Source organism: Denticeps clupeoides, chromosome 13 (assembly GCF_900700375.1).
Source record: "Denticeps clupeoides chromosome 13, fDenClu1.1, whole genome shotgun sequence".
In the NCBI taxonomy this organism is placed as follows: Eukaryota; Metazoa; Chordata; class Actinopteri; order Clupeiformes; family Denticipitidae; genus Denticeps; species Denticeps clupeoides.
Genome location: NC_041719.1, coordinates 9,505,944 through 9,533,025, shown reverse-complemented (window position 1 = coordinate 9,533,025; position 27,082 = coordinate 9,505,944). Strand labels below are relative to the sequence as shown.

At 45.0% G+C, this 27,082-nt stretch overlaps 1 protein-coding gene across 8 annotated transcripts; it reads left to right on the top strand.

Annotated features, from left to right (window-relative positions):
- The first annotated feature begins 1,052 nt into the window (after window positions 1-1,052).
- s100p (S100 calcium binding protein P) lies at window positions 1,053-26,789 on the top strand. Of its 8 annotated transcripts, none has more exons than XM_029001106.1 (8): window positions 1,053-1,106; window positions 4,763-4,870; window positions 12,454-12,562; window positions 23,106-23,216; window positions 23,555-23,725; window positions 24,524-24,719; window positions 25,512-25,792; window positions 25,953-26,789. In XM_029001106.1, exons 3-8 carry the CDS (start codon window positions 12,525-12,527, stop codon window positions 25,957-25,959), a joined length of 804 nt encoding a protein of 267 aa, XP_028856939.1. In that variant the 5' UTR covers window positions 1,053-1,106; window positions 4,763-4,870; window positions 12,454-12,524; the 3' UTR covers window positions 25,960-26,789. The 8 variants fall into 8 exon arrangements, with proteins under 8 accessions (XP_028856939.1, XP_028856938.1, XP_028856940.1 ...); XM_029001105.1 differs by having other exon boundaries at window positions 25,888-26,789; XM_029001107.1 differs by having other exon boundaries at window positions 25,512-26,789.
- The last annotated feature ends 293 nt before the right edge of the window (window positions 26,790-27,082 follow it).

Here is a 27,082-nt window from a genome sequence, read left to right as displayed (position 1 = left end):
GAGAAAGCAGAATAAAATAGAGGCAAATAAACAAGCAACAAGAATAGTTAAAAATAGTTTTTAAAACCACGGTAAAAAGACTTAAAAAACAAGCTTAGTAAAAAAAATATATTCTGCATTTCTGACTGCTGTGCAATATAATAGCTAAGACATTAAAGGCTGCATCACCATCATATTTTCATTATATTTTTGTTTTTGAAGATTTCAAGAGGTGCATGGTGTTAAAGATCAAAAGTTTATGAAAGAGATGGTTTACATTGTAAGAGAGTAAAACCATTTTAAAATTAAAAACTAAAATATTGTGGAAACCAGTGACAAGTGTGTTACCCACTAAGCTACTACCACCCCTGTAAGAAAAGAGGAAATTATTAACTCCGAGGGGTTGAAAGAAAATGTAACAGTTTATTGCAGGGAGATACAAAAGGGAAAAAGGACACAAATAATACTCCAAGCCATGCACTCTGCCAGATACTGCAACCCGCTGTCACACACCCTCCAAGTACTCCAAATTGGACCGACTGAGAAGTCACCAGACAATAAAAAGCAGCACATACCATGTGGGGACACGGAGGACAAGGGAAAACCTCGGGGTTCGTGTTGGAGGACAGCTCTGTTGACTCCAGATCACAAAGGACTTTTATAGAGGAGCAGATGAGACGAAACAAGCCGTACCAGATGCTCGTTACACCTGGAACGATCCCTATTCATACTGAAGGGCCCTGAGAAAGGAACGTGACAAAGAACCCTCACACTGGAAGTGCCAGAGAGGTGCATTCTACACGATTGGGACTTACCCAGGAACCCATGGCTACGGGGTGACACGACGCGGTGCAGACGTGACAGCGTAGCATTTTTAAAAATGCAATCGTGAACTCAAAGTGATTTACTCTGGAAACTGTGTTGTCTGGGTGTGTGCACGTGAACGGAATGAAACATTGAATCTGTGCTCCTTTGATCGTGAGACTTCGCTCCTTTGACCCTGGTGACCCTGATGTACCTGTTCAGATCTTTTCAGCCCAGCCCGATCGTCGGAGATGAGCCTGGTCAGGAGGGTCGAGAACAGTGACTTGTGGTGAAAGCCTGCAGCCGTGAGTTATCCTTGGCTGGTGTGTACTGAAACATTCGTTCCCAGTATCGGTCTTGATTTATGCCCTGGCTCGGTTGTGATCAAAACTCTTGCAGCCACGCAACGCGCCGACCTGAATTTAAATGAATGGCGGAGGCCTTTATGAAAGCCCACGTAGAAAAACACACAGAAATCAGCAGATGAATCATAAAGGGCTCTGCGAGTGTGACAGCGTATGGGTGGTCAGGCTGTGACCTTAATCTGCCACCGTCAACATATACATAATTCAGCGGCGGCTGCCTGGGTGGACGGGCGGCGAATGAAAAACAGAAAGGAGCGAAATGAAGGTTGCTTGCAATAAAAGCCTGCGATGACCTGCCACTTTCAATCTCACTTGCACGGAGCTTTTAATTATTGCGATTTGCTATTTTTATTCCTGTCAGCCATTCATCGGGATAGCCGGAATGGAAGAGGACAGCAGTTTGCAATAAAACGTCCTAATGCTCACGAAATTGGCGCTTTCTTCCCCCCGCCAGTCACCGTCTCGCACGGTGTTTCCACTGCAGTGTTGCTGGTGCAAGCCTGGCTTTTCCACACGGCCCCCGAAATTCCTCTTCCCCTATCCCCCGAGGTAGGGGTCTTGAGAGGAGTAGATCCGTTAACGACTCGCGGCCCCTCCTCCCTCCTAAACATGGTAATTACTCTTACATAATCCCCCTAATCTCCTCATAGGCCGCTGCGGCAGCATGCGCTACGGAGCGGGGAAAGCATGTCGGAGCAGCCCTCTGCACTCCGGCGCGTACGGTGGGTGCGGGCGCGGCGGGGGCCCCTACACCAGTCCAGGGCGCAGCATGCAAGCTCCACAGAGCCCTGCTATCGGTCCAATTAGCAGGACTACATTACCCAGCACCCCCCGCCATCGGTGCGCCTCAGATGTGCTGGGCACAGGGTGTTTTGATGATCAGAGGGCACGCATGGCCGTCTCGAGGGGGGCGGGAATAAACCAGAACAGAAAGCAGCATTGAGAGGGCCCGGGGCGAGGGTCTAAAGAGGGGAGGGTCAGCGCCTCCGTCGGCTCTGCGTTCATCTAGCAGCGCCGCTGCTCTGCTGATGCGTCCTTACATAACACTCAACACTGCCTGGCAATGACAGCTAAAAATATCCCACTACAAGGGGATCATGACCTGTAGCGAAGCCGCCGCCGGCCACTCGTCTCGCTGTTTGCGGCCGACCTTAAATAAATACAATGCGGACCGCTGCTCGCTTTTTTTCTCTCCTCAGCCCCCATTTGGTCTTTAATCTCAGACTAATTTCGCCCCTTCAGCCAGCATCCTTTTTCATGGCCTAACCGGCAGACGAATTTAAAGCCCCAGAGGAGGGGAGCGGTGTGGCGTGGTGCCGCATCTCTCCCTCCTCACCCGTCAGAGAGTGAGTAATTATGAATGCTGAGGCGGAAAAGAGAATGTGGGAGAGGGTGCACACGCGCGCGATATGAATTATGAAAAACATCATACGCCGTTGTTCTGCACTTACGCTGTCTGTTACAATTCACAAAAAGATGATTGAAAAGAGAATTTGTGAGAAGAATAAAAGACATCTCGGATTGGTTATCTGTTGTTTGTAATGCAACAATAAAATATGACCTTTGCAGATCAGTCATATTGTCACAGTAGCAGCGTGAAGGACATTGCAACTGCAATTATAACATTTATTCACAAAATCAGACCAAACCCAGCATGCTGCGAAACAAACAAAAAACGGGATAGGTATCTATATCTAGCCATAGAGGACAGTCAGAGTATAGACAACATGACGCATGAGGCAGGCATATGCTCTGCTATGGGAAAAATCGCGGTCAAGGGCACATGAATGGGCGAGGTACACCATGTTCACAAATCAGAGTACTGTACCGTACTGACCGCACTGTTGGGTTTCCACGTCAGATGATGTGATCATGACATTAGACATGACATCATTTTTTAAAAAATTATTTGCATCAGCATGGCCAGGTAGTTAGCGGGGATCCTCAGCTGAAGTGAAAGTGACTAGTTGTCACACTCTCACTCTCATGTGAGACACCACAACCCTGAGGGAGCAGTGAAAGGCGCCCGGAGAGCAGCGTGTGGGGACGGTACATTGCTCAAGGGACTTGAACCCACAACCTTTTGATTACCGGTCTGCTTCCTTTCCCACTAAGCCACTGCTCCCTTGGTGGTCATTATTAAGAGCAGTTTCCCCACCGCACACCTATTTTTCAAAAACAATAGAGAACTTTCAGCGTACATGGATGCATCCAAAAAATGTTTTATAACCCATTGGTCTTGTTGGGTTTTCCATAACAATCGAAATTCCGATTTTCAAACTGTAGGAACTATTAACATGCACATGAACGCAGCACTACACACAAACTAACAAGTGAACACAATTGTGGTAATCAATGGAGGCCATACAAGGCAGAGTCATGGTTAAAAGTTCACGGATCGTGATCAGGTCCTGGGTGGCATGAGCATCAACTATAAAGCAAAATGACCGTGTTAGATTTATTCCACTAGAGCCATTTGCATAGCACCAATACAATGACTGCAACCAAAATGCTTGGTGTTACCTTGATTGCAGTCACTACAGTCAAATTGCACTTCTTGCTCAGAAACAATGAGCAGATTAATTTCACAGAATCATATCTCATCACAACCGTTAACTGTAGGGTGTGAGAGGGTTTTTTTTGCTGTTGTTGTTTTTTGGCTTTTTTGTAGTGTTGAGTTAATGTCTATTTTCAGTTTTCAGTCTAGTAAGAAAACCACATATGTAAATAAGCTTTTTTGTAAGACCTGCTTATTTTTTATTACCTGCATCCAATCAGAGGCTTTTATTATTGTGCCTCGGTTTTACAACCTAGAGACAAAATCTCTTCAATGAGGCAACTCAGCAATCCTCCACACATGCAGGTCGTTTTTAGACCCTGTGTGGACCTTCCATTAACATTCATCTGTGCCGACATCTCTGAGTGCAGGTGTGAAAACACCGATTGTTCAGACCATGTTTAGAGATGGTGTGAGCCTAAATTCACCACCAGCCTTTGAACGTGTCCTGGGATGCACTGAAGGGCCGCCTACTCAACTGACGTGCTGGGGGTTCAATAATCAGCAACAACAGGCCTTAGTCTGGCCTTAGTATTACTTGTGCTTTCAATCTGAGCCACTTAGCAAAGCACATGTCATGGCTGCCCACTGCTCACCAAGGGTGATGGTTAAAAGCAGAGGACACATTTCGTTTGGGGCAGTGGTGGCCTAGCGGTTAAGGAAGCGGCCCCGTAATCAGAAGGTTGCCGGTTCGAAACCCGATCTGTCAAGGTACCACTGAGCAAAGCACCGTCCCCACACACTGCTCCCCGGGCGCCTGTCATGGCTGCCCACTGCTCACTCAGGGTGATGGGTTAAATGCAGAGGACAAATTTCACTGTGTGCACCGTGTGCTGTGCTGCTGTGTATCACATGTGACAATCACTTCACTTAAAAAAAAAAAAGAAAACGTGTGCTGTGCTGCAGCGTTTCACAATCACTTCACTTTCACATACCAGATTTTCACATACATGGATTTTGCACTAATGCTTATGTGCATGCTTTCTTTTTCATAAAGAATAATGCTTTTGAATTGCTAACTATTAAGCCCCAATGAAATATTTTATCCGCTGTGTAGAGGAAGGTGCCGCTTGTGTCACCGCGCTGATGGCTGGAAGTCACCGAGTGTGTGTTCAGCCACACGTACCAGACCTCCGCAGCTCAGCCGGACGCCCTGCTTGTGGAGGTAAACAGGTTTAGCTGTCAGCTCCTTCTAGCCTCATTTATCTCATCCCAGGAAGAAGAGGGTGAGACCAGGTCACAGCACACACACACACACACACACACACACACCAAGTAGCTTCTAGCCTCCTCATACACAGTGTGTGCTTCATGACCTCCATCATTGTGAACCATATGCTTTGCCTGGCCTCCCTGGCAGCACATTGATTTTCCGGAGCCTTCTACGTTCTCACAGATGCCAACGCGATCTGCGCTAGGAACCAGTGGGATGGCGAGAACACTAAAGAGCTTAAATGGCTTAAGGCCAAGACCTCTTCAACTTTGGGCAAGAGACAACAATCCACTCCCAAACGTACATTCACCCTGAATAGTTTAGAAAAATTGCAGCGCTACTGACCGCCAGCATTACGTGAGCGATACGACTTGCAAGCGTGTCAAACAGCCCGCATGTAGACTGCAATATTATTTAAACACAACTTGCTAGCTTGTAGCCGCCAGGAACCACGTTCACCACATAAAGGCAGGGACAATGATTTTTTTTTTTTTAAATCAGGCGATCCACAGGGTGCTTTCAATTCAGCCGGCCTCCCCAGGCAAGACCCAAGCGCTGGCCGGCTCTGACGCTTCTACCTTTAACGATCCATGAAGGGAGAGGACTGGGGCTAATGAATCCTGCAGCGCCCTTGGCAGCAGGAGTTGTCAGCCATCTTTGGTAGAGGGGGGTGGGGGACGTGGTGGAGATGAGTAGCGCTGCGCTCCCAACGTGACAGCCCCCGCGGGTCCATTACAGCGGCTCAGGTAACACAATGCGACGCAGCTTTGTGCCCGGTCTCTCCCGGAAGGTGAGACCAACGATTGCTTCCGTTTCAGCCTTCCACCCCTCGTCCCCAACCCCCAGCAGCACGAACACAACGTCATAAAAATGGGGGTCACCACATAGCCGGAGAACATCATCAGTAATTACACCTTAAACGAGACAAGCGTGAGAAGTGCGGCCTCACTGGTACACTGTGTTCCGGGGCAGTTACGGAATAGATTATGGAGCTTCGGCGCGGCAAATCGCTATTCCCGTCACAGCCCCTGCATCAAGCCAACCCTGGGCTCAACCACCTAATTCTTAATGGCTGCCAGCGCAATTCACAATTTTATCTCCGTTGGTTCAAGTTGGGGAGAAAAAAGAAAGAACGGTGACATGGCTGTGCATCTCAATCACAGCACGGGTTTGTCAACCAAAGAGAACGTGCGAATTTATGGAACCATCTACCTAGAAGAAATCCAGTTCTTTATTTTCAGCACTCTCTTTAAGGCCCTTTGGGGGGTTATTGCTGGTTTTACTGGCACGCTGTACAGGAGCATCGTGGGTGCCCGCACTCCAGCACAGAATCCGTGTGGGCGCGTGGAGGACGACCAGCTTTGGAAGGCAGATGAGATAAACGCTGGTCGTGTGGGCAAAAGAAATAAAACGCTTGCGATCTGAGCTCCACTGGCCTTGAGGACAAATTGTAGGCTGCGGCGGTGCAGAAAAAAAACGTACACTGGTTCTGAATGCAGCTAATCTGTGTTGCCGATTACTGCAGCGAACATGTTAAGATGCGTGACTGGCATTAAATGTTAAATACCGCAATGCATTAACGCAAATGTTCTGGTGCTTCAGGGGGAGAAAGACACATATCTGACTTGGGTTTTCAATTTCAAATCCCATCGCAAAGCACGATTGTGACAAAGACCATTGTTTGGGTAGCGTTGGTCCCTTTTTTGTACCACAATCATTAGTGACATTATAAAAAGTATTAGTCCATGATGAAACACAATGCAAAGTTTCTGTTAAGACAATACCTTGTGGTGGCACCTCCTTATGGTGGTGAAAAGCAGAGATATTAGCTAGTTGGCCAATTATCAGCCATAATGATGATTTTTTCCCCCTTGTTGTTTTCCTGGTTACCTAGTAACAGTAAAACTGGCAATTTACAAATGATCTATTGTGATTATGGTGAGGTCCGTACTAGTCTGTAATTTTTTTAAAATCATATCTATTCTCTAGAATGCTAGTTTTTCGTGGCTTTAAAATATTTGTAATATTTTGTGTTCTTCACCAAACCAGTGTACATAATTACATTTGCTAAAATCCTTCCCTTGCATTATAACAGCCGTTTTATGTGGATTTATCGTTGTACATCGAGAAATACACAAAAACCTGAATGAAGCACATGAGCTCTTTCTGTGGTTTCGTACCAAGCATTCAGCAGCTGCACGTCTGCCGTAAGAAGAGGAGCATAAGGAAGGTCAGGGGTGGCAAGGTGATGTGTCGGTTCCAACTTGCAAAGCTGTGGTTGTATTTACAGACCAAACATTTACAGCTTCAAATAATGTCACTCATTTGGACTGTGATGATAAGGTACAGTGAACATTTTATATGTTTACCTGCTTCCTTTTTTTTAATGGTAACAAGTCAATAGGAGTGGATGGTGGCGTCTGGACAAATGGTTTAAAACATTTTCCACTTTAATGAACATTAAAGGAGCACCGTCATCGGGCGTGTGTGCATGTGAGAGAGAAAGCTTCCCTTTTCCACCTCTCAAACACAGACGAATCTAGCGGTGATTTGGAAAAAGTAGGTCGCCCACCTCAGCCAGGAATTATGCAACGTAGGAAAAATGTGCCCCTGGTCAGAGCTGAGTTCTGGGAGTAGATGGTCCCCTGGTTCAGAGCGTCTGACGTTCACCGAGAAGCAGAGACCACAATGAAAACGGAGACAAGGACCCGCTAATGACCGCCTGTGTTTTTCGCATTGTGGGAAAAAGCGATCAGTCTGTGCCACAGCACACAAGCCTTGGAATTAGAAGGCTGGCAAATTAAATGGATCTGTGCCATGTGTTATACGCTTGTGTCTCATAGGTGACTGTAAATCTTGAGCCAAGATTGCAACAGCACAATGACAAGTGGGTCTCTGCACCATTCCCATGGCAACCGGTCACATGGCTTCTGAGAAATGCCAGCGTGGAGCCAGTGTTATTTCATTAATAGCAGGCAGCACTCGCTCCCTTTCTCTGCCTTGCGATTTTTCTGCAAAAACCTGTGGGAAAGAGCCAGGCACGAAAGAGGCCATCGCAATTGAGAATTTATTACTGGAACAATATGCATTAACATTATATATAAAAACATACGCAAACACGGATCATTGTTGGCTTGTTTGTGTGTGTTTATGAAGTGTTTTTGTTGTCCTTTTTTTTGCATATTCAGTATATGCAAATCAATTCAGATGAATCTGATTGAAGTACAGGGGAAAAAGTGAAATTTAATGGATTTATCAGGCCAGACTGGTCCATGCGAGTGTAGGACAACAGGTTTACATGCTCGCCAATGAAATTAACTCTTCAATTGATGAGTCATTTTCTGATTATGGCACTCCGAAAACTAATAAATGTCGCTCCTCTCAAGGGCCAAGGCTAAGTAGCACTGAGCCATAAGGATAAATCGCCTAATGGGTTATTGCGCTTGTCAAACGGAGTGATTACCGCTCTCTGTTTTTACCAGACTGGAATCGTTTTCATGTGATTGGAAGTAATTCCGTCAAACGATCTTGTCTTGGTCTTGGGTACAATGGGGTCATATTACTTGCTTGTCACACTACATCCTTCAATAAATAAATTTGAATATCCTGCTTACTAGCTGTACCTTGGGACAAACGTTTTTGGCGGCTGGGATCAGAAAAACAATTTCACTCCTTCAAGGAACGGCTCAGCCACTCTCAGATTGTTTTCAGCCATCTATCATGCGCCACTGACAGCTGCAGTGTTGAGAAATGTTGAAATGCTGTGCCATGGGCGGTGTAGCGGGCATTCAAAACAGCTCTGAGTCGCTTCTATTTGCATTTCTTCAAAACCAGCGTTGTTGTAGTCGTGTATTAAATAAAAGCATGCATGCAATGTGACTTTTGAGGCGTTTTCGCAGCAATGTTCTTGCCATTTTCCACTGCTAATCCGACTAATGGGATCAAACAATTCCGCAGATGCTGAACGTGATCACACTCTGGCGTTAATCACACACAGCCTCCATCAACATGCTGGACTCGGCAAATTTAATAACCTTCAGGGGACTGTGGTTTGTGTGAATATGATTAGCGTCGCAGAACCCAAAGTACAATTGTGTGCACAGTGACACAAAGGCCCGCGGGTCTCACTGTGTGTCTCTGTGCTGTGCCACAGCCGCCCCGCTCCCCTGATATGTTTAATAGACGGGTGGCATATGTGATAGTGAGGGAGAAATCTATCTTAGTGTCATCGTACCCACAGCTGCGATTTGCTCATTACTGCGTGGCACACACACACACACACGTATATAGACTGCCCCAGTAGACTGGCTTTGATAACAATGCAGGCTTGACACGGTTGCCATACCAACAGGGCCGCACAAAGACAAGTAGCATAACATGGTGGCAAGCTATATTACATCTACATCTGCTAAACCACGAGGGGCTGTGGGTTCCTTCTAGCACCATTTCGTTGTGAATGAAAGACCGCGTTTAGAGAAATACATGTGTTTGTTAGCGGGTGGGCAACAAAATGATGGCACATTTTTAAAAAAATTGTAAAAAAATTCCCTCCAAAGCCTCCCCCCAGTCGGGCTGATCTTTAAACAGCACCGTGCGTTGGACTTGAGCTCGCTGCTTTTTCATCTCTGCCGTGAGCGAGGAGGCAGGCTTTTTTCCCCCGTATGCCTCATCAGTATTTAGGTCATCGCTTTTTTTTGTGTGTGTGTGTGTTTTTTGGAGAGGGGAAGGAGAGTCTGGCTGCATCCCTCACTGTCGGTTTGTTTTCCAGCAGGCGCTCAGGGCTCTGTCAGCTCCTCTCTCCTGCAGTCTCAGTTGGAGCCGCCCGGCATTTCATCAGCTGCCTCAGAACGGCGGTAGCCGACGTCCATCATAGCAACCCCGAGACGCTCAGAACACAAGTCTCGCGTTAAAGGAACAGGGCCGCATTTTACATGGCTTTCATATTGCAATATCGAACCAAACGTGACATACAAATATGCAAATATGAAATATGACATGGATACAACACCCCAAAAATTCTGTGTGTAGACCCTAGAAATAGCCTATATGAATAACTATATGAATATACCAACAATGCCTTTTCTCATTAATTACAATTTACTAACAAATACAAAACGTACTAGCTCCACTGGACACGTCACATGATCTTGAATGGTTTCGGATTCTAGTAAAACGCACCGCTTTAATCCGACTGAGTAGCTGAAAAGCATTTTTCCACGTCTCAGCAGCCATCAGTGGGCAAATCAATAATTGTAATCAGTCGCTGATAATTGTCCCTCCCTCCTCCAGCCCGCCCCTGCAGTTTAAATGTGGAGGGACGGGGCCTTGACCACAGAGATGGCGGCTAATCCATCGTGTAGTACAAGGAACCCGGGAGCCTTCAAGGCAAACCGTTTTAAACACAGCACACAGATATGCTTCAAATCCAGCTTTGATTGAGATATAAACCCGAACCCCCCACCACCCCGACACGTTGAGCCGCCTGATAGTCAGGCTATTTTTATCCCCCGTGCTGCGTCTTGGGTGACATTTTTCGCTCTGGGGGATTTGCGTTTCCCTCCTATCTCCATTTACACTTAAAGACAAGAAGCAGGAGGTGAAACGAGTGCCTCTCAGAATGGAGGATAGTAATACTGTACATGCATGTAAGGGTGTCTGGGTAGAGGGGCGTCAACTCTGGAAAATGCAATGTTTGTCACATCACGAGCTTTCCGAGTATTCTTCAAATTATCCCCGTCTAATTATCCAAATGTAGCATCTCCACGAAAATCCCAACCACGGTCGCGTGACTTAGTCCATGGCCGTCGGAAGAAGCTGTTGAGCATTGGAGGAAGCTGTGGCCAGAGCCTTCTGTACACAGCGGGGCAATCCGCGAGAGGGTACGTACGGGGAGGGCCCGCCCCCCCCCCGTGGACCGCCGCCACCGTCTCCAGACTCCTGCCAGAGGCTCCTCTTTTCCTGAAAACCAAGCCCGGCCATATACGGCTTGGACAATGGGCCTGCCAAGGAGACGGGGAGAAAAGAGTAGCTAAACAAAGCGGCCCGCGCTCTCGCTCCCTTTTCAGGCATGAGATTTGGTGTCGATATGGAGGCGACGGGGTTCTACACCTCGCACGGATAAACAGCGCGGGCTCCCCGGGCTCCTCGGCCGCCCCGAGATTCCAGGCATTTTTCGAGGGCAGGCGTGTAAACAACACGCAGAGGCCCGGGCTCCGGGGGCCGAGCGGCTGAGCGGTGCCCCGCCTCGACGCCTGAAACACACCACCTTGTGTGTGTGTGCCCGCGCCTGTCGCTTCGCGGCGTCTCTCTCTCTCTCTCTCTCTCTCTCTCCCTCCCTCACTCTCCCTGGCAGTTTGCAAGACAACAGGTACTTGCTCGCCCCGGTGCCAATGGCCAGGCAGTAAAAATGTTTGCTTTATGGCGCCTTTCGCTGCGGAAGAGCAATGCATCATTGATTTAATGAATTCGGATTCCAGAGCCTTGGGTTGAGAACCTTCACTTCTTGCCGGGGAACCACAGGAGCCACATTTTTCCATTAACTGGTCCATTTTTCAGCTGCCTCGTTTTGAGCAAGAACACTCAGATCAATGCTAACGCCCCCCTTCTTAAGAATAGAAGACCGGGGAGAACATAGCTGGGGTAATAATAAAAAAATAAAAAAAGAGTGAAAGAAAGACAGATGCAAGGAGGGGACAAAAATAGTGGAGCCCTCGGCGTTTTTATGGAAACAGAGCCCCCAAATGGTAACCTACTAAAGTGCAGAGCTTCCTGTACACAAAAGCTCTGGTCTAACTGCAGAATGCAAGCGTGGCGTGTCTTCACCTCTGAGTCCAAATAACCTTCTCGCCGTGTCGCAAGTCCGCCTCGGGAGGGGAGGGAAAAGTCACTTTCAGCTCGACAATTTGGATCAATTTGTGTAAAAATAGAAAGGGGTTGGGTGCAAGGAGTGGATCCGCATTAGTGGGGCTTAATTTCACCGGGAGGAATCTGTTTCGTGTCTCAACAGGTACACCTAGTGGCGGAAGAATCAAGGAAGGGTGACGTGGCGCGCCACCAAGTGGTCGAGAGCGCAATGTCACTTTGTGACACAGACGAGAGGAAAATCTGTCATTACACACCGTTAACAGAATGAAAAAGAATAAATTACATTTACTAATATCAAAATCTATTCATTTATAGTTCTATTCCTAACTATTTTTGTCATGTTACATCATTAAATATGTTTAAATTGACAACAATATTGGTCCAACTTCACCCGGCTCCAGGTTTTTTTTTCATTAAATATGACATTATAACGATAAAGTTCTGAAAGTTTTAATGATAATGACGGAGCAGACAACAGTAACAACAAATTCTTTTCTTCTTCACTGTGCTCAGGTTTTCATGCAACTAACCATTAATTATTGAATAAAATTACTGTCCAATGCTCAGAGTTGGGTGAGGACTTGTTCCTCATTTAATTTCATATTTATATATTGCACTTTACCCAGGTCTGGGTTTCACCTCCTCACTTGCATTTCTTACACCCTGAGCAGACCCCACCCGATGAAACATAAACAGGCTGCTACTTCCTTCAGCCGCTTCCTTAAAGAAGGAACCAGACGAGATGCATGTGAGAGACAGCAAAGCGTGGAGGAGAGCGGGGTAAGATGTCAACTTCTTTACTCTCGCCTTGCTTTGTTCTTTTCGGCCCATTTGCCTGCTTTTTAACCCGACCGATGTGATCAGAGCTTCCAAGTTTTCACAACTCTGTGTGATTGTGCGGAAACATCAGAGTCTGTCTTTGTCTTTGTTGTCTTTGGCTATTAAACTGGCCATAAAACTGCCAAATCGTGTACTCCGTGATTAAGAAATATGTAAAGTTTATGAACATTTGCCGTATGCACTGCTGTGTGGTTCAGCCACAAGACACAGTAAATGGGAAAGTCTGTCACTCTCATGTCATCAGTAACTGATTTGGGTTTTACAAGAGCCTGAAGGTCTGAAATCTGACTTTTTTTTTTTGTTTTCTATCTGAGAAAAAAGTTTTAATCAGACGTAAGATGTAAACAAGTCTGAGATTACGCTTGAGCGCCAGGTACAAAATAATTGCACTAAGGCGATTAAACAAGTTCTGATAAGGATCTTCAGAGCAAAAGAATAATGGTTGAGTCACCTGCAGTATTGCACTCCCACCACTAGATGCCAGTCTAACAGCTGGACAACAGTCGCTCAAGTCATCAGGGCAATATCACTATTTAAACAGTTTTGTAGGCCGATTTCTCACACGATTTCTCTATACGTTTTGCATTCTCTTAGCTGTATGTGATATTGCAAATTATTAAGAAAAAGAAGCATTTGCATTAAGCAAATTACACGGTACGTGACGTACAGAAGCACATGCAGAACTCACTCGTAATGCCATGCTCTGTAGATGGCTGTGCATCTTAATCGTGCTGAGAGACCCACGACCAGCTCAGACAATTGTTCACCAAATTACCAAGAATGTGATTACCACCCTCTCCAGCACAGGGCTTCCGGCAGATTCCAGCGTAATCACGCGGGTTAAAAAATGGAAGCAAATTCATACGGTCAGGGCTAATGACAAGAAATTCAGCGACAGACGGGTGGATGTCCACAGACTAAAAAATTAAGCGTGAATTAGGATGAAGTGCACCACTAACTCACACACACACACACACACACACACACACACACACACACACACACACGCATCTGCTGTCCATCACACCAAGGGACACACAGGCCGACTAATTTTAAGCACGAGACGCCCAGCAAGTCCATTGTGCCTGTCACTCCGGTTGCACCCTGAGCTATGCCAAACATGTTGAGCAGCGGGGATTTAACTTGGTCTTAGCAGGGCTGTTACCATTAGGTTCTCTCAGAAACGGCTTAAACCAACCTGACCAGCAGGGCATCTGCAGAAAAGTTACAACAACTGCTGACAGCCCTGCTCCTCAGCAGGGGATGGGATTATCAGCAGAAACAACTCAATACCAAACACAGGAGGGATAAGGGTAAGAGGGTCTCTTTTTTTTTATCGGTTCTTCATCGTTACCCGGGAGACTTTGTACTCGCAGCACCGGGCGTTTTAGGATTTGTTTAAGGTGAGTCTCTTGGGGACGTTTTCCCGTAAACTGCAATGATATAAACGGCTGGTGTGATTATACTGCTTTTCAGTATTTAGTTGTTAAAAGTGCTTGAGTTCAGTGTTTCAGAGAACTGTTCTGTGTTTCTTGTGTTTGTGGGATTTTTTCATTGTCTATATTAGGATAGGGTATAGTTTTGGTCATTTTGGTCAATTTTAAAAAAGAACAAACTACAGATCTGCTCATTAAACATATGTGCCTTGTTCCAGTTTATTTTTGCCCCCCTCAAATTTTTATTTATGAAAAGGGACACCCATAATCTGCTATCTGACCCAGGGATCTTATCTGAAAATAGAAGGGCAGCAAAATGTCCCCCTAAAAATATGTTATATTAGCGGAAAACGGCACATAAAATTGGAGGATGTGGTAAAAATAATCATCACATTGTGCACCAATGGATCCGAACTGCACCTCGTTTTGGAACAGCACCTCCATGCATTTCCCAATTCCCATGACCTCCTGTACAGCCCTACACCCCTGGTCTCAGCTGACCTGCTGACCCACACTCACCTTATTCTCAGACCTTCAGTCTGATCAGTGCAGCACATGTCACGTCAGCGCACAGAAACGCCACAGGTCATTGACAGCACTCGGGGGTCCACTCACATGCTATAAATTAGTACAAGTTTGACCAATCCGCTTACCTTAGAAGAATCCCACACTCAACTCATTTAACCAGATAAGTCAAAAAGTGACACCAAGTCCTCCACTTAAAGCATCTTCTGGTCTTCTGAACCAGTAAATAAATAAGGATATGAGATTTAGAGTGCAGCCATATTCGTATGGCTTTCAGCACCAGAAATATCAATGAGCCTTTTCTGTTCTGCTATACAAATAAGCATATATCCAAAATACGCCGCTCAATACCCATTATTATATCTTTTCTTGGAACAACACTGAAGATATGAGACTTTGATACAGTCTAAAGCATCAGTGTAACACTATAATGAACAGTGTATGCTGTCCCCTCAAAATAACTAGACAAGCACCCATAAACGTCTTAACTGCTCACAGCAAATGTGAGAACACCCGTAAGTACTAATTGCATCACAATCTTCACTGTAATGGAGCAACTGAATGACACAGCACAAGTAATGTACATCCACTGGTGCTAATGGAGATGTAATGTCACAGGTCAGGGTGACTTTCACGCACAGTACAGAAAATGTATTCTTCTGAACCATTGGCTGCAAGATGCCGCTTTCCTGAGGACAGATGGGAGTCGGCCGTCCTCTTCATCGTGATGTGTTTTGTTGGGAGTTATATTAGATACCCACCGTGCCAAATAATGCTAATAGACCGTTTTAGATGATGATGGCACCAGGGCTCTCTAAGTGCCACCTCTGCACAAGTGAGGAGTTTTTATTTAACAGCGGGAACAAGTGCGGCCAGTAGCCCGTGTGTCTTGGGTTACTCCTCCTCGAAGCGAGGTCTTGAACCTTTGGAAACACAGAGGACTTGCAGATGAACATAGTCGGCGGTGTTCCCCTCTTGCCGTGCGGTGTCAGCTGCCTGCTGCTATTCAATGGGCCTCTGCAGCTATGAGGGGAATCCTGCAGGAACACACCAGTGACCACAGAATTGCATTCATGTAGCATAGCTGGGACAAGCGTGCTTCCAGAGACCTTCAAAAGGGGCGAATGTGCCACGAAAGAACACGTCTTAAAATAGCCACGTATGAAAGCTTTAGATCATTTTGACACGGTGGGACAGAGGACATTACAAGGTGAACAGATCAGCTCAAAAAACTTTACCTTATGACACCATTACTCCCCACATGCCACCTCTCTTAGCAATTTCATCCACGGGGGCTCGTGCTGTAATAACAGCAAATCCAATTGTCGAGCCACTGACCTGTTCCATCATTCTGCGACCTCTGAGGAGATCAAACGGACAGACAACATCAAAAGCAATAACATTTAGCCCATAACACATAGCTATTTATTTCTATTTATATATATTGTCATCTGTTTAACATTAACTTTAAGCAGCTCAGGCCCTGAAACAACAAAAAAAATTCCCACAGTTCTTTACATACAAAATATATACTAATATATACACACCGCTGGTTTAATTTTTTTCATTTTATTTTGCACATTGATCTAGAATAGAAATCTGCTGTGAAGACCATGTGCATGGCTGGTTATATTTGGCAGGGAGGATGAAACAGGCAACTGGGACACTGCCAGGAACACCTGACAAACTGACAGGAACATCTGATTCCAACCATTCCAACTCAACCTCCACACTAAAACATTACAATTCCAACGGATTTAATCATTTTAGACACAATTTTTCACCATCACTATTATGGGTGAGCTAATCTAAACGATTATTTAGCAAATTAAATGAATATGAGCACCAATGTGATTTTGTTGCTGAAGTCTTGAGGCAAGGCAAAATTATACCTTGGATACATTACATACATTTTTATACAGACACGAAAAAATGAACAATCTCTTGAAAAATGTTGGACTGTCAACTGATGCAAGAAAAATGTATTAATTGTGATTACAATTTAATTGATTAATTGTGATTAATTCTTAAGAGCTGCAGCTGTGTGTCTCCATTTAGAAAATAGCGTAAATTTAAAAAAGTCATCTGAATTGATCATAAAGCTCCTTCACCGACTGTATTAATCTTTATGTAGGGATTGTCTCTGGCTAGGGATAAAATTTCATAGTTCAGACCTTACACAGGAAGTCAACATACGTCACTGCGTTGATTGCATTAATTAGTTATAAATGAATTGCATCTATTTATTTTGACAGCCCTGTTTGTAATATAATTTATTATCAAACCAGCTGTTGTTCTATTTATCTATTACTATTTTAAGGCATTACATTACTGTAAAGGACTGAACAACAGGATAGCAGAATGCCGGCGGGTCTGACTGCTTCCGATGCGTCAGATTTCTGTCCGTTTATTAATACCACAGTAACAACTGAATATTACAAAATATGAGTTTCTAGTCAAAATAGCGGTTTAGCTGTGGACTTCTGCAGTGTTGTGACTCAGGGCCATTCCGAATATCCCTAAGTGATTGTGACTAACAGCCTGCTGAGTGAATTCCCGACTGGGGGGGTGAGTCCAAAGGCCACAGCAGCTTTTGCATGGCCGACTGGTGGCTGCCGGTCAGAAGCCCGCCGCTCACACTGCAACGTTTCCAGCCCGCACAATAGCGACAAATGGCCAGACTGTGCCCCACATAGATGGCACGTCACTCTTTTGTTGTACGTTGCCTAACAAAGCGATCGCGGGGCGTTGCTCCGGCTGTGCCACCACATTGGGCCCCTCGTGCAGTGCTCCACCTCATTTTATAACCACTGGCAAAGCTCAGTACGGGCAGCCTTTTAACACGCCGGACCATTAGCAGCTTCAAAAAGCCTGGAGTGCTTCCACGCGGTCGTGACGGCGAAGTGAAGCTCCGTAGCACGACGGAGGGGACCGAATAAATGTCACACTTCTATTTGCAACTGGACATGTGCCTGTCGGCAGCTACTGTTTGACTTAGCAGCAGGTACGTCCGTTCATAATGCATTCGTGTCTGTCAGTCCTATGCAGCTGTTCTGTGAGAAGATAATAAGGGCCATGTTTGCACGTGTTCAATATTTACCAAACGGCAGTCTTTTATTTCACTGAGTTTATTGATTCTGTTTAAAAGATGGGCCAAACACACACACACACACATATCAATATGCACAGTATATGCGTCTCTGTAGCTTTCACATGATACATAATATGCAAATAATTGACTGGCGCAAAGTATGCTGAGATGCACGAACAAGACAAAGTAGGTACTTGAGGAAGTAGGCGAGCAGGTTCAACTTCTGGAAACCTACCCTGGATCATGCAGCAGAGGTAAGCAGAGGTACACTTCTGGGCAATGGCTTTGCGGACTGCACTGGTTTAGATTTGTGCAAATAATGCATTGATTAAGTATGTAATAATAAGCGACGTTAAAAAAGATTGTTAGTTCGGATTGCAAACAAATATGTTGGGTTGTACGGCAATCATGAAAATACCTTAAGCTAGAACTTTCTAAGGATAATACTTCAGTAAAATAATTTTCAGGAAAGCTCTTTCATTTTGGAACTTAACTGAAACTGTCGTAGTATTATAGCATTCTTACGAGCAACATCAACATCATCTTTTCACCTGTAAGACCTGTTGATATTGACAGCGGAGCCACGACAGTGTCCACATGGCCCTACTATTTCCAGCCCCATCAGTGATGATGTGACTTTGGCCGCCAGCTTTTAACCCTGATTTATGAGGCTTTGCTGCGAGAACAGACGAGTGTCGGACGGAGATGAATGCCTGGACAATAAGAGACTGCGATAACAGTAAAATCCCGTTTTATGGTATGCACTCACACGGGTTCATGAATATTTAACTCAAATTCCTGTCAGTTTAATTCCTTACTGTAGACTCCACTTGGTCTTCCTGCAGATGAATGAATTAATAATTGGGCCCTAAATGAGTCCTAATATGTTGTATTTATTAAAATAAATAATTTAATGTAGGCTTTGTAATATATCTCAGAATTCATCAGTGCAGTTTCTTCAGGGTCCTGATATTATGCATGGGACAGTTCGTCATCTAGAACATTTTCTTATTTTGTGTAATTTGGTACAATTTGGCCCCACAGAAGCTGTGTAATTTTAGCAGATGACGAACACTGTGTATTTGTGGCAAGCTGACCTGTGTTTAACCATGAATGATGGCAAAATTACACAAGGAGTAGGAAGAGCTCAAGAGAATGAGCACGATTATAGTTATCTTGACATCGGCACAGCCGGTACTACAGAACCACGTCAAGATTTCAGAAATGTCACTCAGGGGTCACAGTCAGATAAGCCACGGCACCCTGTGAGTCGCCAGCTCAATGATATATAGTTTGCCCATGGAACGCCAGGGTGGGGATGCCAACACCATCATCCCTCATTCATCCCATCCTTGGACAGACCTCACACATGGTCCCTTTTATTGCACATGCCACCGGTCTTGGCACCCAAATAACTCAGCGCCCGCTTTTTGCATTGAAGCATTGTTGTAAACTTATCGTCGGCTGCCATAACAAGGCACGTGTCGTCAGCCCCCCGTAAATTGTAAGGACAAAAGATGATGGCCGACTGCCGAATGGTTTTTAAGATGGAGAAAACGAGACAAGATGCTTAAGATGTTCTTCAAATAAGTCTAACAACTTTGTGAAAACGGTTTTATTGGGTGGTATTTCTCAGTGAGGGGCTATTTGCCATAAATTGCAAAACCCCTCCCTTTGTAACATTTAGACGATGTGAATTATTTATCAGGCCATCGGCTAATTCCTGGAGCCGTGTCATTCACACAAGTGGTTTTTCTTGTCAGGAACCCACTGAAGAACACGGCTGTTGAGCTATGGGCAGTGGAAATGCGCAGGGGTTGTCTGCAGCAACACTAATTTCTATTACTTAACTAAACCTAATTTAAACATGCGTCTGGTGGGTAAATGCAACAACACAATAAAACAACCTATATATAACGCAACTACATCAAACTGTCACAGAGCTCTCTTACGGCACTGTCGTGTCATTATCTCATAAAACAATATAGACGGCAATTGTAATTGTTACTAGCATGACAAAATCTAAATAGATTTCACACACATTGCAGTGAGAATTCCTGAAATGGTTTAAAATGTGGAAGATGTATTCAAAAAGAACTTTCTTTGCATTCAGCTTTTTACAGTGCAGTTTCCTTCTCATATAGGTACGACAGCAGTCTCCCATTAAAGTCATTAATATTCATATTTTGTGACCAAAGCCTAGGTCGGCTTTAGTCCTTTACGTAGTAACTATAAATGTTTTTATGAAGCTACATTATAATAGGATAATTTTACGACGCTGTGAATTGCATTGTGCTTTGCAGATGCTCTGTAATTCTGGTATTCGGGGCATATTCACTTTATTCTCGTTTTAATTCCAGCCACCCACACAATGTGTGTGCACAACTCTGTCTTTTAATCACGGCAACTATAAGTACAACAGTAACGTATTTGTGCACTGAATTTCCTTCGCGTTGCCCTTTTAAGAGGCTCTTCGCCCAGCTACTTCCGCAACAGCCCCACCCATCACTGCCAGCTGCCAGCATGCCTTTGGTCCTCATTACACACGCCGCCTAAATCACGGCACGTGGTGGTTCTTGTTTGTGTTGCCACCCACGTTTGCATCCGGCACATCTAGGGACGTTTGATGTTCCTTGCCGCCTTCGAAGCATGTGCTTCGGTCACCTTATCATCTCTGTCCGACGTTGCCGTAATAAAAATCTCATTAGAGTAATAGACCTGAAAATGCACTCATTAAAAGTTAATTATATTTGCCTGACGATGACAGTACATTTACGGCAGGAAAAATACACGGATTTAGAACAGTCAGTGTTTTGACTGGGCTTTGTCGAAAAGAGAGAGCGAGAGAGAGTTAAAAAAAAAAAAATGAGGGGGTGGGCTGCTTGTATATTCGTACAAATGTCTGATTCTGACAAATATCACATTTGAAACGGCAAACCCCACACCAAAAACCAGTGGGAATGTCAACACTCCGCCTCTGTGAGCTGCTCAAGAAGAACTAATCGTTAAAGAATTGAGCTCATTAATTATTGGCATCGTTACGTCTGAAATGACGGCGCGATGGAAAGTCGTTGCTCATCAATCTTCCGTTATTTCACAAAGTACGAAAGCATTCTGTTCACGTGTAGTCGCCGCTTCGTTGATTTTCCGGCCTAAATGACGGTGTGAAGGGTCGGAGGCGTTTTTAAAGTAAACACAAATCAATCATGGCCGTTTCTTTTAAAAAGAAACTTTTACCTTCCTCACCGCCATTAGCGGCGTCGTTTTATGCAAGATTAGGCGCGCAATCGTGTGCTAAAGAGGCGCGCTGCTAATGAAAGCGACTGCGCCAGTGGGACGCCATGCGTGTTAACGTTGTTCGGCGAGACATGGGGGCAGTGGTGGCCTAGCGGTTAAGGAAGCGGCCTCGTAATCAGAAGGTTGCCGGTTCGAATCCCGACCCGCCAAGGTGCCACTGAGATGCCACCGAGCAAAGCACCGTCCCCACACGCTGCTCCCCGGGCGCCGGTCATGGCTGCCCACTGCTCACTCAGGGTGATGGGTTAAATGCAGAGGACAAATTTCACTATGTGCACCGTGTGCTGTGCTGCTGTGTATCACATGTGACAATCACTTCACTTTCTTCTTCTTCACATGGCGCACGTTGCCGCCACATTGGCGATTGGGCCAAACGTCATGCTCGCCAGAGATGAGTGTAGACGAGGCCAGGGGTGAAAACGAATGCAAGTAAATAATAAAAGTAATTTTTTTGAAGGTTCGCCAGTGGAACGTTCGAGCTCTTCCCGTCAATCAGAGCGACGGCCGTCGGCCCGCAGCTTAGCTCTGCTCGGCCATTAGGACGAAACACGCGCACACGGAGGGAGGAAGAAGGCTACGCTCCTTATCTGTCACTTCCAGCAGGCATCGGCGGCTGTTTTTTTTTTTCTGTTTTAAAGTCTTTGCTCTGAATGACAAGAGCATCAGACATTTCCTGACATGACAGGACTAACCGGCTGATCTCGGATGTCTGCACATGTTAAATGAGATGTCTGAAGGAGCGACTTTCGGCAAGAATCATTTTAAAGCGCCACTGTCCATGTAGACGATATCAACGAAAAAGCCAGATTCATCCCCCCAGGTCAACCTTTTGGTAGATATATAATCCGCAGTCTACACTATCTGCTGTTCTTGAGGATCCCATTAAAAATGTGACATGGTCTGAATAGGATTTTTTTTTTTATGAAAAACTTTATTTATAAGTCAGAATGGAAACCGTTGATTTAAAGATTCAGTTTTGTCCATTTTTTCCACCAAAAGACTTGTCAGATGCTTCTTAGATGTTCATCTAAGGTGTTAAACTGCTGAATCGGTGCAGCAGTCTAGCTGCGGGGGTCTGCAGATCGCCCCACACTACAACAGGCCAAAATTGGATTTTTCGAATTCCCACAGCATGATCTGTTGACAGAGCGAAGACCGTAAGAGCTCTTCACAGAACTGGGCTAAGCTGGGGAATTTGTTGCAGCTTCAGATTAAGCACAGGCAGCCCAAAGGCACAGCATCAGAATAATTATTTTTCTTCAGGTTGTTATATTAAGGTTATGGTGAGAGTGAAGTGATTGTCATTGCGATACACAGCAACACGGTGACACGACGAAATGAGTCCGCTGCTTTTAACCCATCACCCTCGGCGAGCAGTGGGCAGCCGTGACAGGCGCCCGGGGAGCAGCGTGTGGGGACGGTGCTTTGCTCGGTGCCACCTCAGTGGCACCTTGGCGGATCGGGATTTTGAATTGGTAACCTTCTGATTACGGGGGCGCTTCCTTACCCGCTAGGCCGTTAGTTTTGGATCCACTGCGCGCGGCACAGTAAACGTCAGCCTGAACTTCTCCGCAAAGCACAGAGGTGGAGTAATATTTAAGACGGCCCCATGAAACACCCGTGCCACCATGTTGCTATGGGGCTCTCCATTAAGACCAATCGGCAGCAGGGGGGGCAGGGAGGAGAGGGGGCTTTGAATGAGCCTCACTCGAAAGATTGACAGAAAAGGGATCAATGCCACGGCGGCTCCTCTCTGCCCAGTAGCCTCATCATTATTCCCGGGTTCAAGCTGCTCGCCGCCTATGAATAGTCAATAACAACTAGCCGAGCAGGAAATGAGGTGCTGGGGGAGCCGCCTTGACGCATGATGGGAGGTGCGAGTGCTGAAAGAGCCGCGCTCTCGATTCAGGTGGAGGGGCGCTGCTGCTGCTCCCCGTCTCAGTCCGTCTCGCGTCTCACGTGGAAGTCCTTCCTCTGCCTGTGGAAAGAGATGTTTCTTTTTTTTTTTTGTGGTTGATGGAAGTTCATGCTTCAGAAACACTTTTTCAGAAGTCACTCGGACGACGCACCCTCGGGACGTGTAGGATCATGCAGATTACGTCGGATCACCAGTTCTGCTCTCCAACTCTCGCAGGACTTTCCAGCACCTGCAGCCAAACCCTCCAGTGAGCCGAAGGCACTCTGGGGCAGCGAGGAGGATGTTCCTGTGGGCTGGCGCCAAAGGGGCACCACAAAATGAAAAAAGGTACCCTGCTGACAGTCAGAGCGCAGTTTGAAGGTGGAAGTTCACAGCATTTTGATTATGGTTATTGTATTATTATTCCTTAGGTGAGACTAATTTAGACTTTAGAGGTTTGTCAAGTAATCAATGAGCCATTTTGCCCTGTTTACAATAATTAATTATTATTACATACATGCACATAAATAATTAAGGTTGAACCTATTATAATCAAAGGTGTTCACAAATGCTTCTAGATACTCATAAATGCCTGGTTTATGGATAAAAAGCAGTGCTGATTCTGAGTAAATGTTAAAAAGTTTTTTGTGCATCATTTTGTGTGTATTTTTGTATGTGTGGATCAGGACGATTTATCAAAAAATCCGAGATTATGACGTCCTGGACAAAAGGAAGACGGTGACTGCGCTGAAAGCAGGGGAGGACAGGGCTATACTCCTAGGCCTCAGCATGATTCTCATCTCAGTCATGATGTACTTTGTCTTGGGCATCACAATTTTGCGCTCCTACTCAGACAGGTACAGTACAACTCCTGGTAATGCCACTAAAATGTACATGATATGTCACTGCAATATACAAACACAAGAATGCATCAATGCTGCTTCATGTCATTATAATAAACGGAGAAGTTTCACAGATATAATATCATACCTAATATTAGACTTCATAATCATCTTAAAAGATTAAAGCAATTCTATTAATATTAACATGCAGATGCTCCCCCAGCACGTTTTTTATATTTTGAGTTTTGAACAGGCTAATTATTCATAACAGGCATGGAAACACAAACCTGGGTATTAGTTGGTTGTTGTTTTTTGCCACTTCTTCAGGCTTATTTATTATAATAAACCTGTTATTAAATAAAATAATTGCAAAATTGAACTCAGGAATATATTGCCTGGTATTTAGATTTTGTGGCTAGTCCCCATCTCTGCCGTCATTTCTCAGGACCAGGAAAGATCAACAAAGACTAGACACTCAACACATTTTGGCACATAAGCTGCGCTTGAATGCAACTGCTGTGCAAGGAGATGAAATTAGAACCGGCATTGTCGAGCACGGCCAAATAATGCTGACCCCTGGCTGACATTAGTAGGATAAATGCTGGTCCCAGTGGTCATCGACGATCATCAAAAATAGCAAGAATCGCCGTGTTGCGGTTTGTCTCAAAATATCCTGCGCTTCAACCCCTCAGTAAAATTGATGTCAATAAAACAATATCTTGGACAGCATGTCCTATCAAGTTCCAGAAAGCCTTTGATTACAGCTGCAGTGTCATTTGATAACATTTTGCTCTCTGCCGGTTTCGGATGAAGTGTCTGGACCGAGGAGTCCAGCTGCACCGTGCTCAACTCCACCATCGTGGCGGAGGTGAACTGCACCTACAGCTGCGGCTCTGAGTGCTGGAAGAGCTCCAGGTACCCCTGCCTGCAGGTGTACGTCAGCCTCAATGCATCGGGGAGGGTGCTGCGCCTGTCCCACAACGAGGAGGCGCAGGACACCAATCCGGAGGTAAAAGAATTTGCCTGACGCTGGAGGCAGCACTGTGGACGAATTCAGTGGGGACGAAAATAGAACGCCTTTTACTGGCAACCTGTGGACTACTCCCCTCTCTGAGCTTTCTCGTAACACACTACTTCCAGGAATACGTTTCCCATGATGCCTTGCACAACAAAGTGTCATTCAGGGCTGTCTCAGGGTGATTTGTAGTTTCTCTGTCTCAGGCTCCCTCAGTTTGTCTACAAACCCACATGTACAGTTAGACTTGTATTTACACTGGTGGTGTAAAAGGAACTTACACCCTTCATTTCGCTCAAAAGCGAGAAAAAAAAAAAGATCAAATCTTACACAGTGCTGCTTTAAATGAATATTTGAACCTATATTTAAAATGTATTCAGAAAGGTTCTTGGTGGAGGTTCCTGATATCCACTGTACAAAGCATGTTTTACAGCACATTTGACACTAATACAACAAAAGGGCCCATTTAAATAGGTTTATCTTACTACCGAGTAATGCTAATGTTCTATACTTCTTGTTGGAACAACACATATATAGTTTATTAATTCATAATTATTTATAAATTCATAATTATTGAAACCATTTTTGACACAAACCTGATTAAAATTTAATTTTATGTGCTTTCATACATTTAGATATTTTTAGTTTAGATCATTTAGTTTCTTCATGAAGAAATAAGTACATTTCTAAGCTTACCAAAGAAATTTCCATCAATGTTTTATTGTTTCATTGTGTTCTTATTGTGCAATAAACCCCTTCGTGACACACATTTCTTTTTCCCTGCAGTGCTTCTTTGTCCCTAAGTGTCGGAAGGATTACACAGTGATGCAAACTTTGGTCATGAACATTTCTGAGAGGCTGAAGATGCATCAGCATGTGACGTGTTATTATGACCCAGGTGAACTGCAGGACAATGTGCTCCTCATGAGACTTTATGGCCATGGAGCCGTCTTCCATTCGCTCTTCTGGCCCACTTGCTCTCTCATTGGAGGCATAATTATCATTGCCATGGTGAAACTCACCCAGTACTTGTCCATACTCTGTGAACAGGCAAGCCGAATCAAAAGGTGAGGCTGACAAGAGACATGGAAACTTTTCCTAAAGCCCAGGAGCCTTAAAAGGACCCACAGTGTCTTTTTCATTGTCATGTCATATCCAATAGGAAGAAAGAGAGAAAAGACTGATGTATTCCACACAGGATTTGGTCTCTCTGTACGTTGGCTGCAGGGAATGAGCCTCTTCTTCAACCAGAAGCCCTCTGGAGGGAGTGTGGAAATGACCAAGGTGGTGCTGACAGTCGGTCTCGCCGTGGGATCCCTTGCATGAGCCGCGTGTTCTCATGATGCCACACATTACATGTGAGCCACCATTGACTGTAATCCATCTAGCGTGTGTCATCAAGCCACCGTTTTAACCATCGCACTGTGTGGAAGCCGCCCAGAAATTTCTGCTGCACATTTATCTCTCCATGGAAAAAGTCCAGGGTAAAGTCCAGTGTCCCGTAAGAGCAAAGGTCACGCGGAAGTGTCCAAGCTACACAGTGTCACTCCCCGTGTGGACCATAAACTTCATTCCAAGAAAAGGAAAATACAGGAATTACCATTTGTTTGCTAAATTTCACCCACCAGTTCAATCCAATTGAATGCTTGCACTGCCATATATGGGTTGAAATTGTGAATCTATATACAATAACAGAAAAGATAGAATGCTGCATACTGACCAAAGTGCTGTAGGCCTCTGCTGAACCCTTATTTTTTATTACTCAAAACAGGGTGGTTCTTGTTATAAATCACTGCTTTTGTGCTTGAATTTTATTACTTGAATTCATTGCTTCACGAATCAACTCTTCTCAGCGTGCTCGCTCATAGTAAACTTTTTTTTAAATCTGTTTAACTCTGTTGAGAGGAGGACCATGAAAATGTAGTGAAGCTAATCTATACTTGCACTATTTAACTGCTATTTAATAATACAGTGTATTATTCAGTAGTAACCAAATCGGTAGCACACACACAATTAAAATGATATTGGAAAACTCTGATGCGCTTTCTGTGGTTGCAAAAAAAGCCCAGGAATAAAAGACTATGATTATTTATGAAGGCACGGTTGCAGCGTTATGCTTTATAGTGGAGCGTAGCCACTAGGTTTTAACCACTGTAGCCGTCGCGGGGTGAACTGTCAGTGGCGGAGTGGTATGTTCCTGGAATAGCATCCTGTCGGGGACCTACAATCAGCTGACTCACAATGACAAGTCCAGCCCAAACCTAATCATTCACAAGGAGCCGCACGAATGTGCTTTTCAGACCACGGAGCAACTTGTGCCGAAGACGAATTCAATAAAATGGAAGGGGCCACTCGTG

Excerpts from the sequence above, each read along its gene's own strand:
- s100p (XM_029001105.1), top strand. The coding sequence starts at position 12,525 with ATGCATGTGAGAGACAGCAAAGCGTGGAGGAGAGCGGG. Across the intron at positions 23,726-24,523 it reads TTGCGCTCCTACTCAGACAG|TGTCTGGACCGAGGAGTCCA; the intron begins GTACAGTACAAC and ends TTTCGGATGAAG. Across the intron at positions 24,720-25,511 it reads CGCAGGACACCAATCCGGAG|TGCTTCTTTGTCCCTAAGTG; the intron begins GTAAAAGAATTT and ends TTTTCCCTGCAG.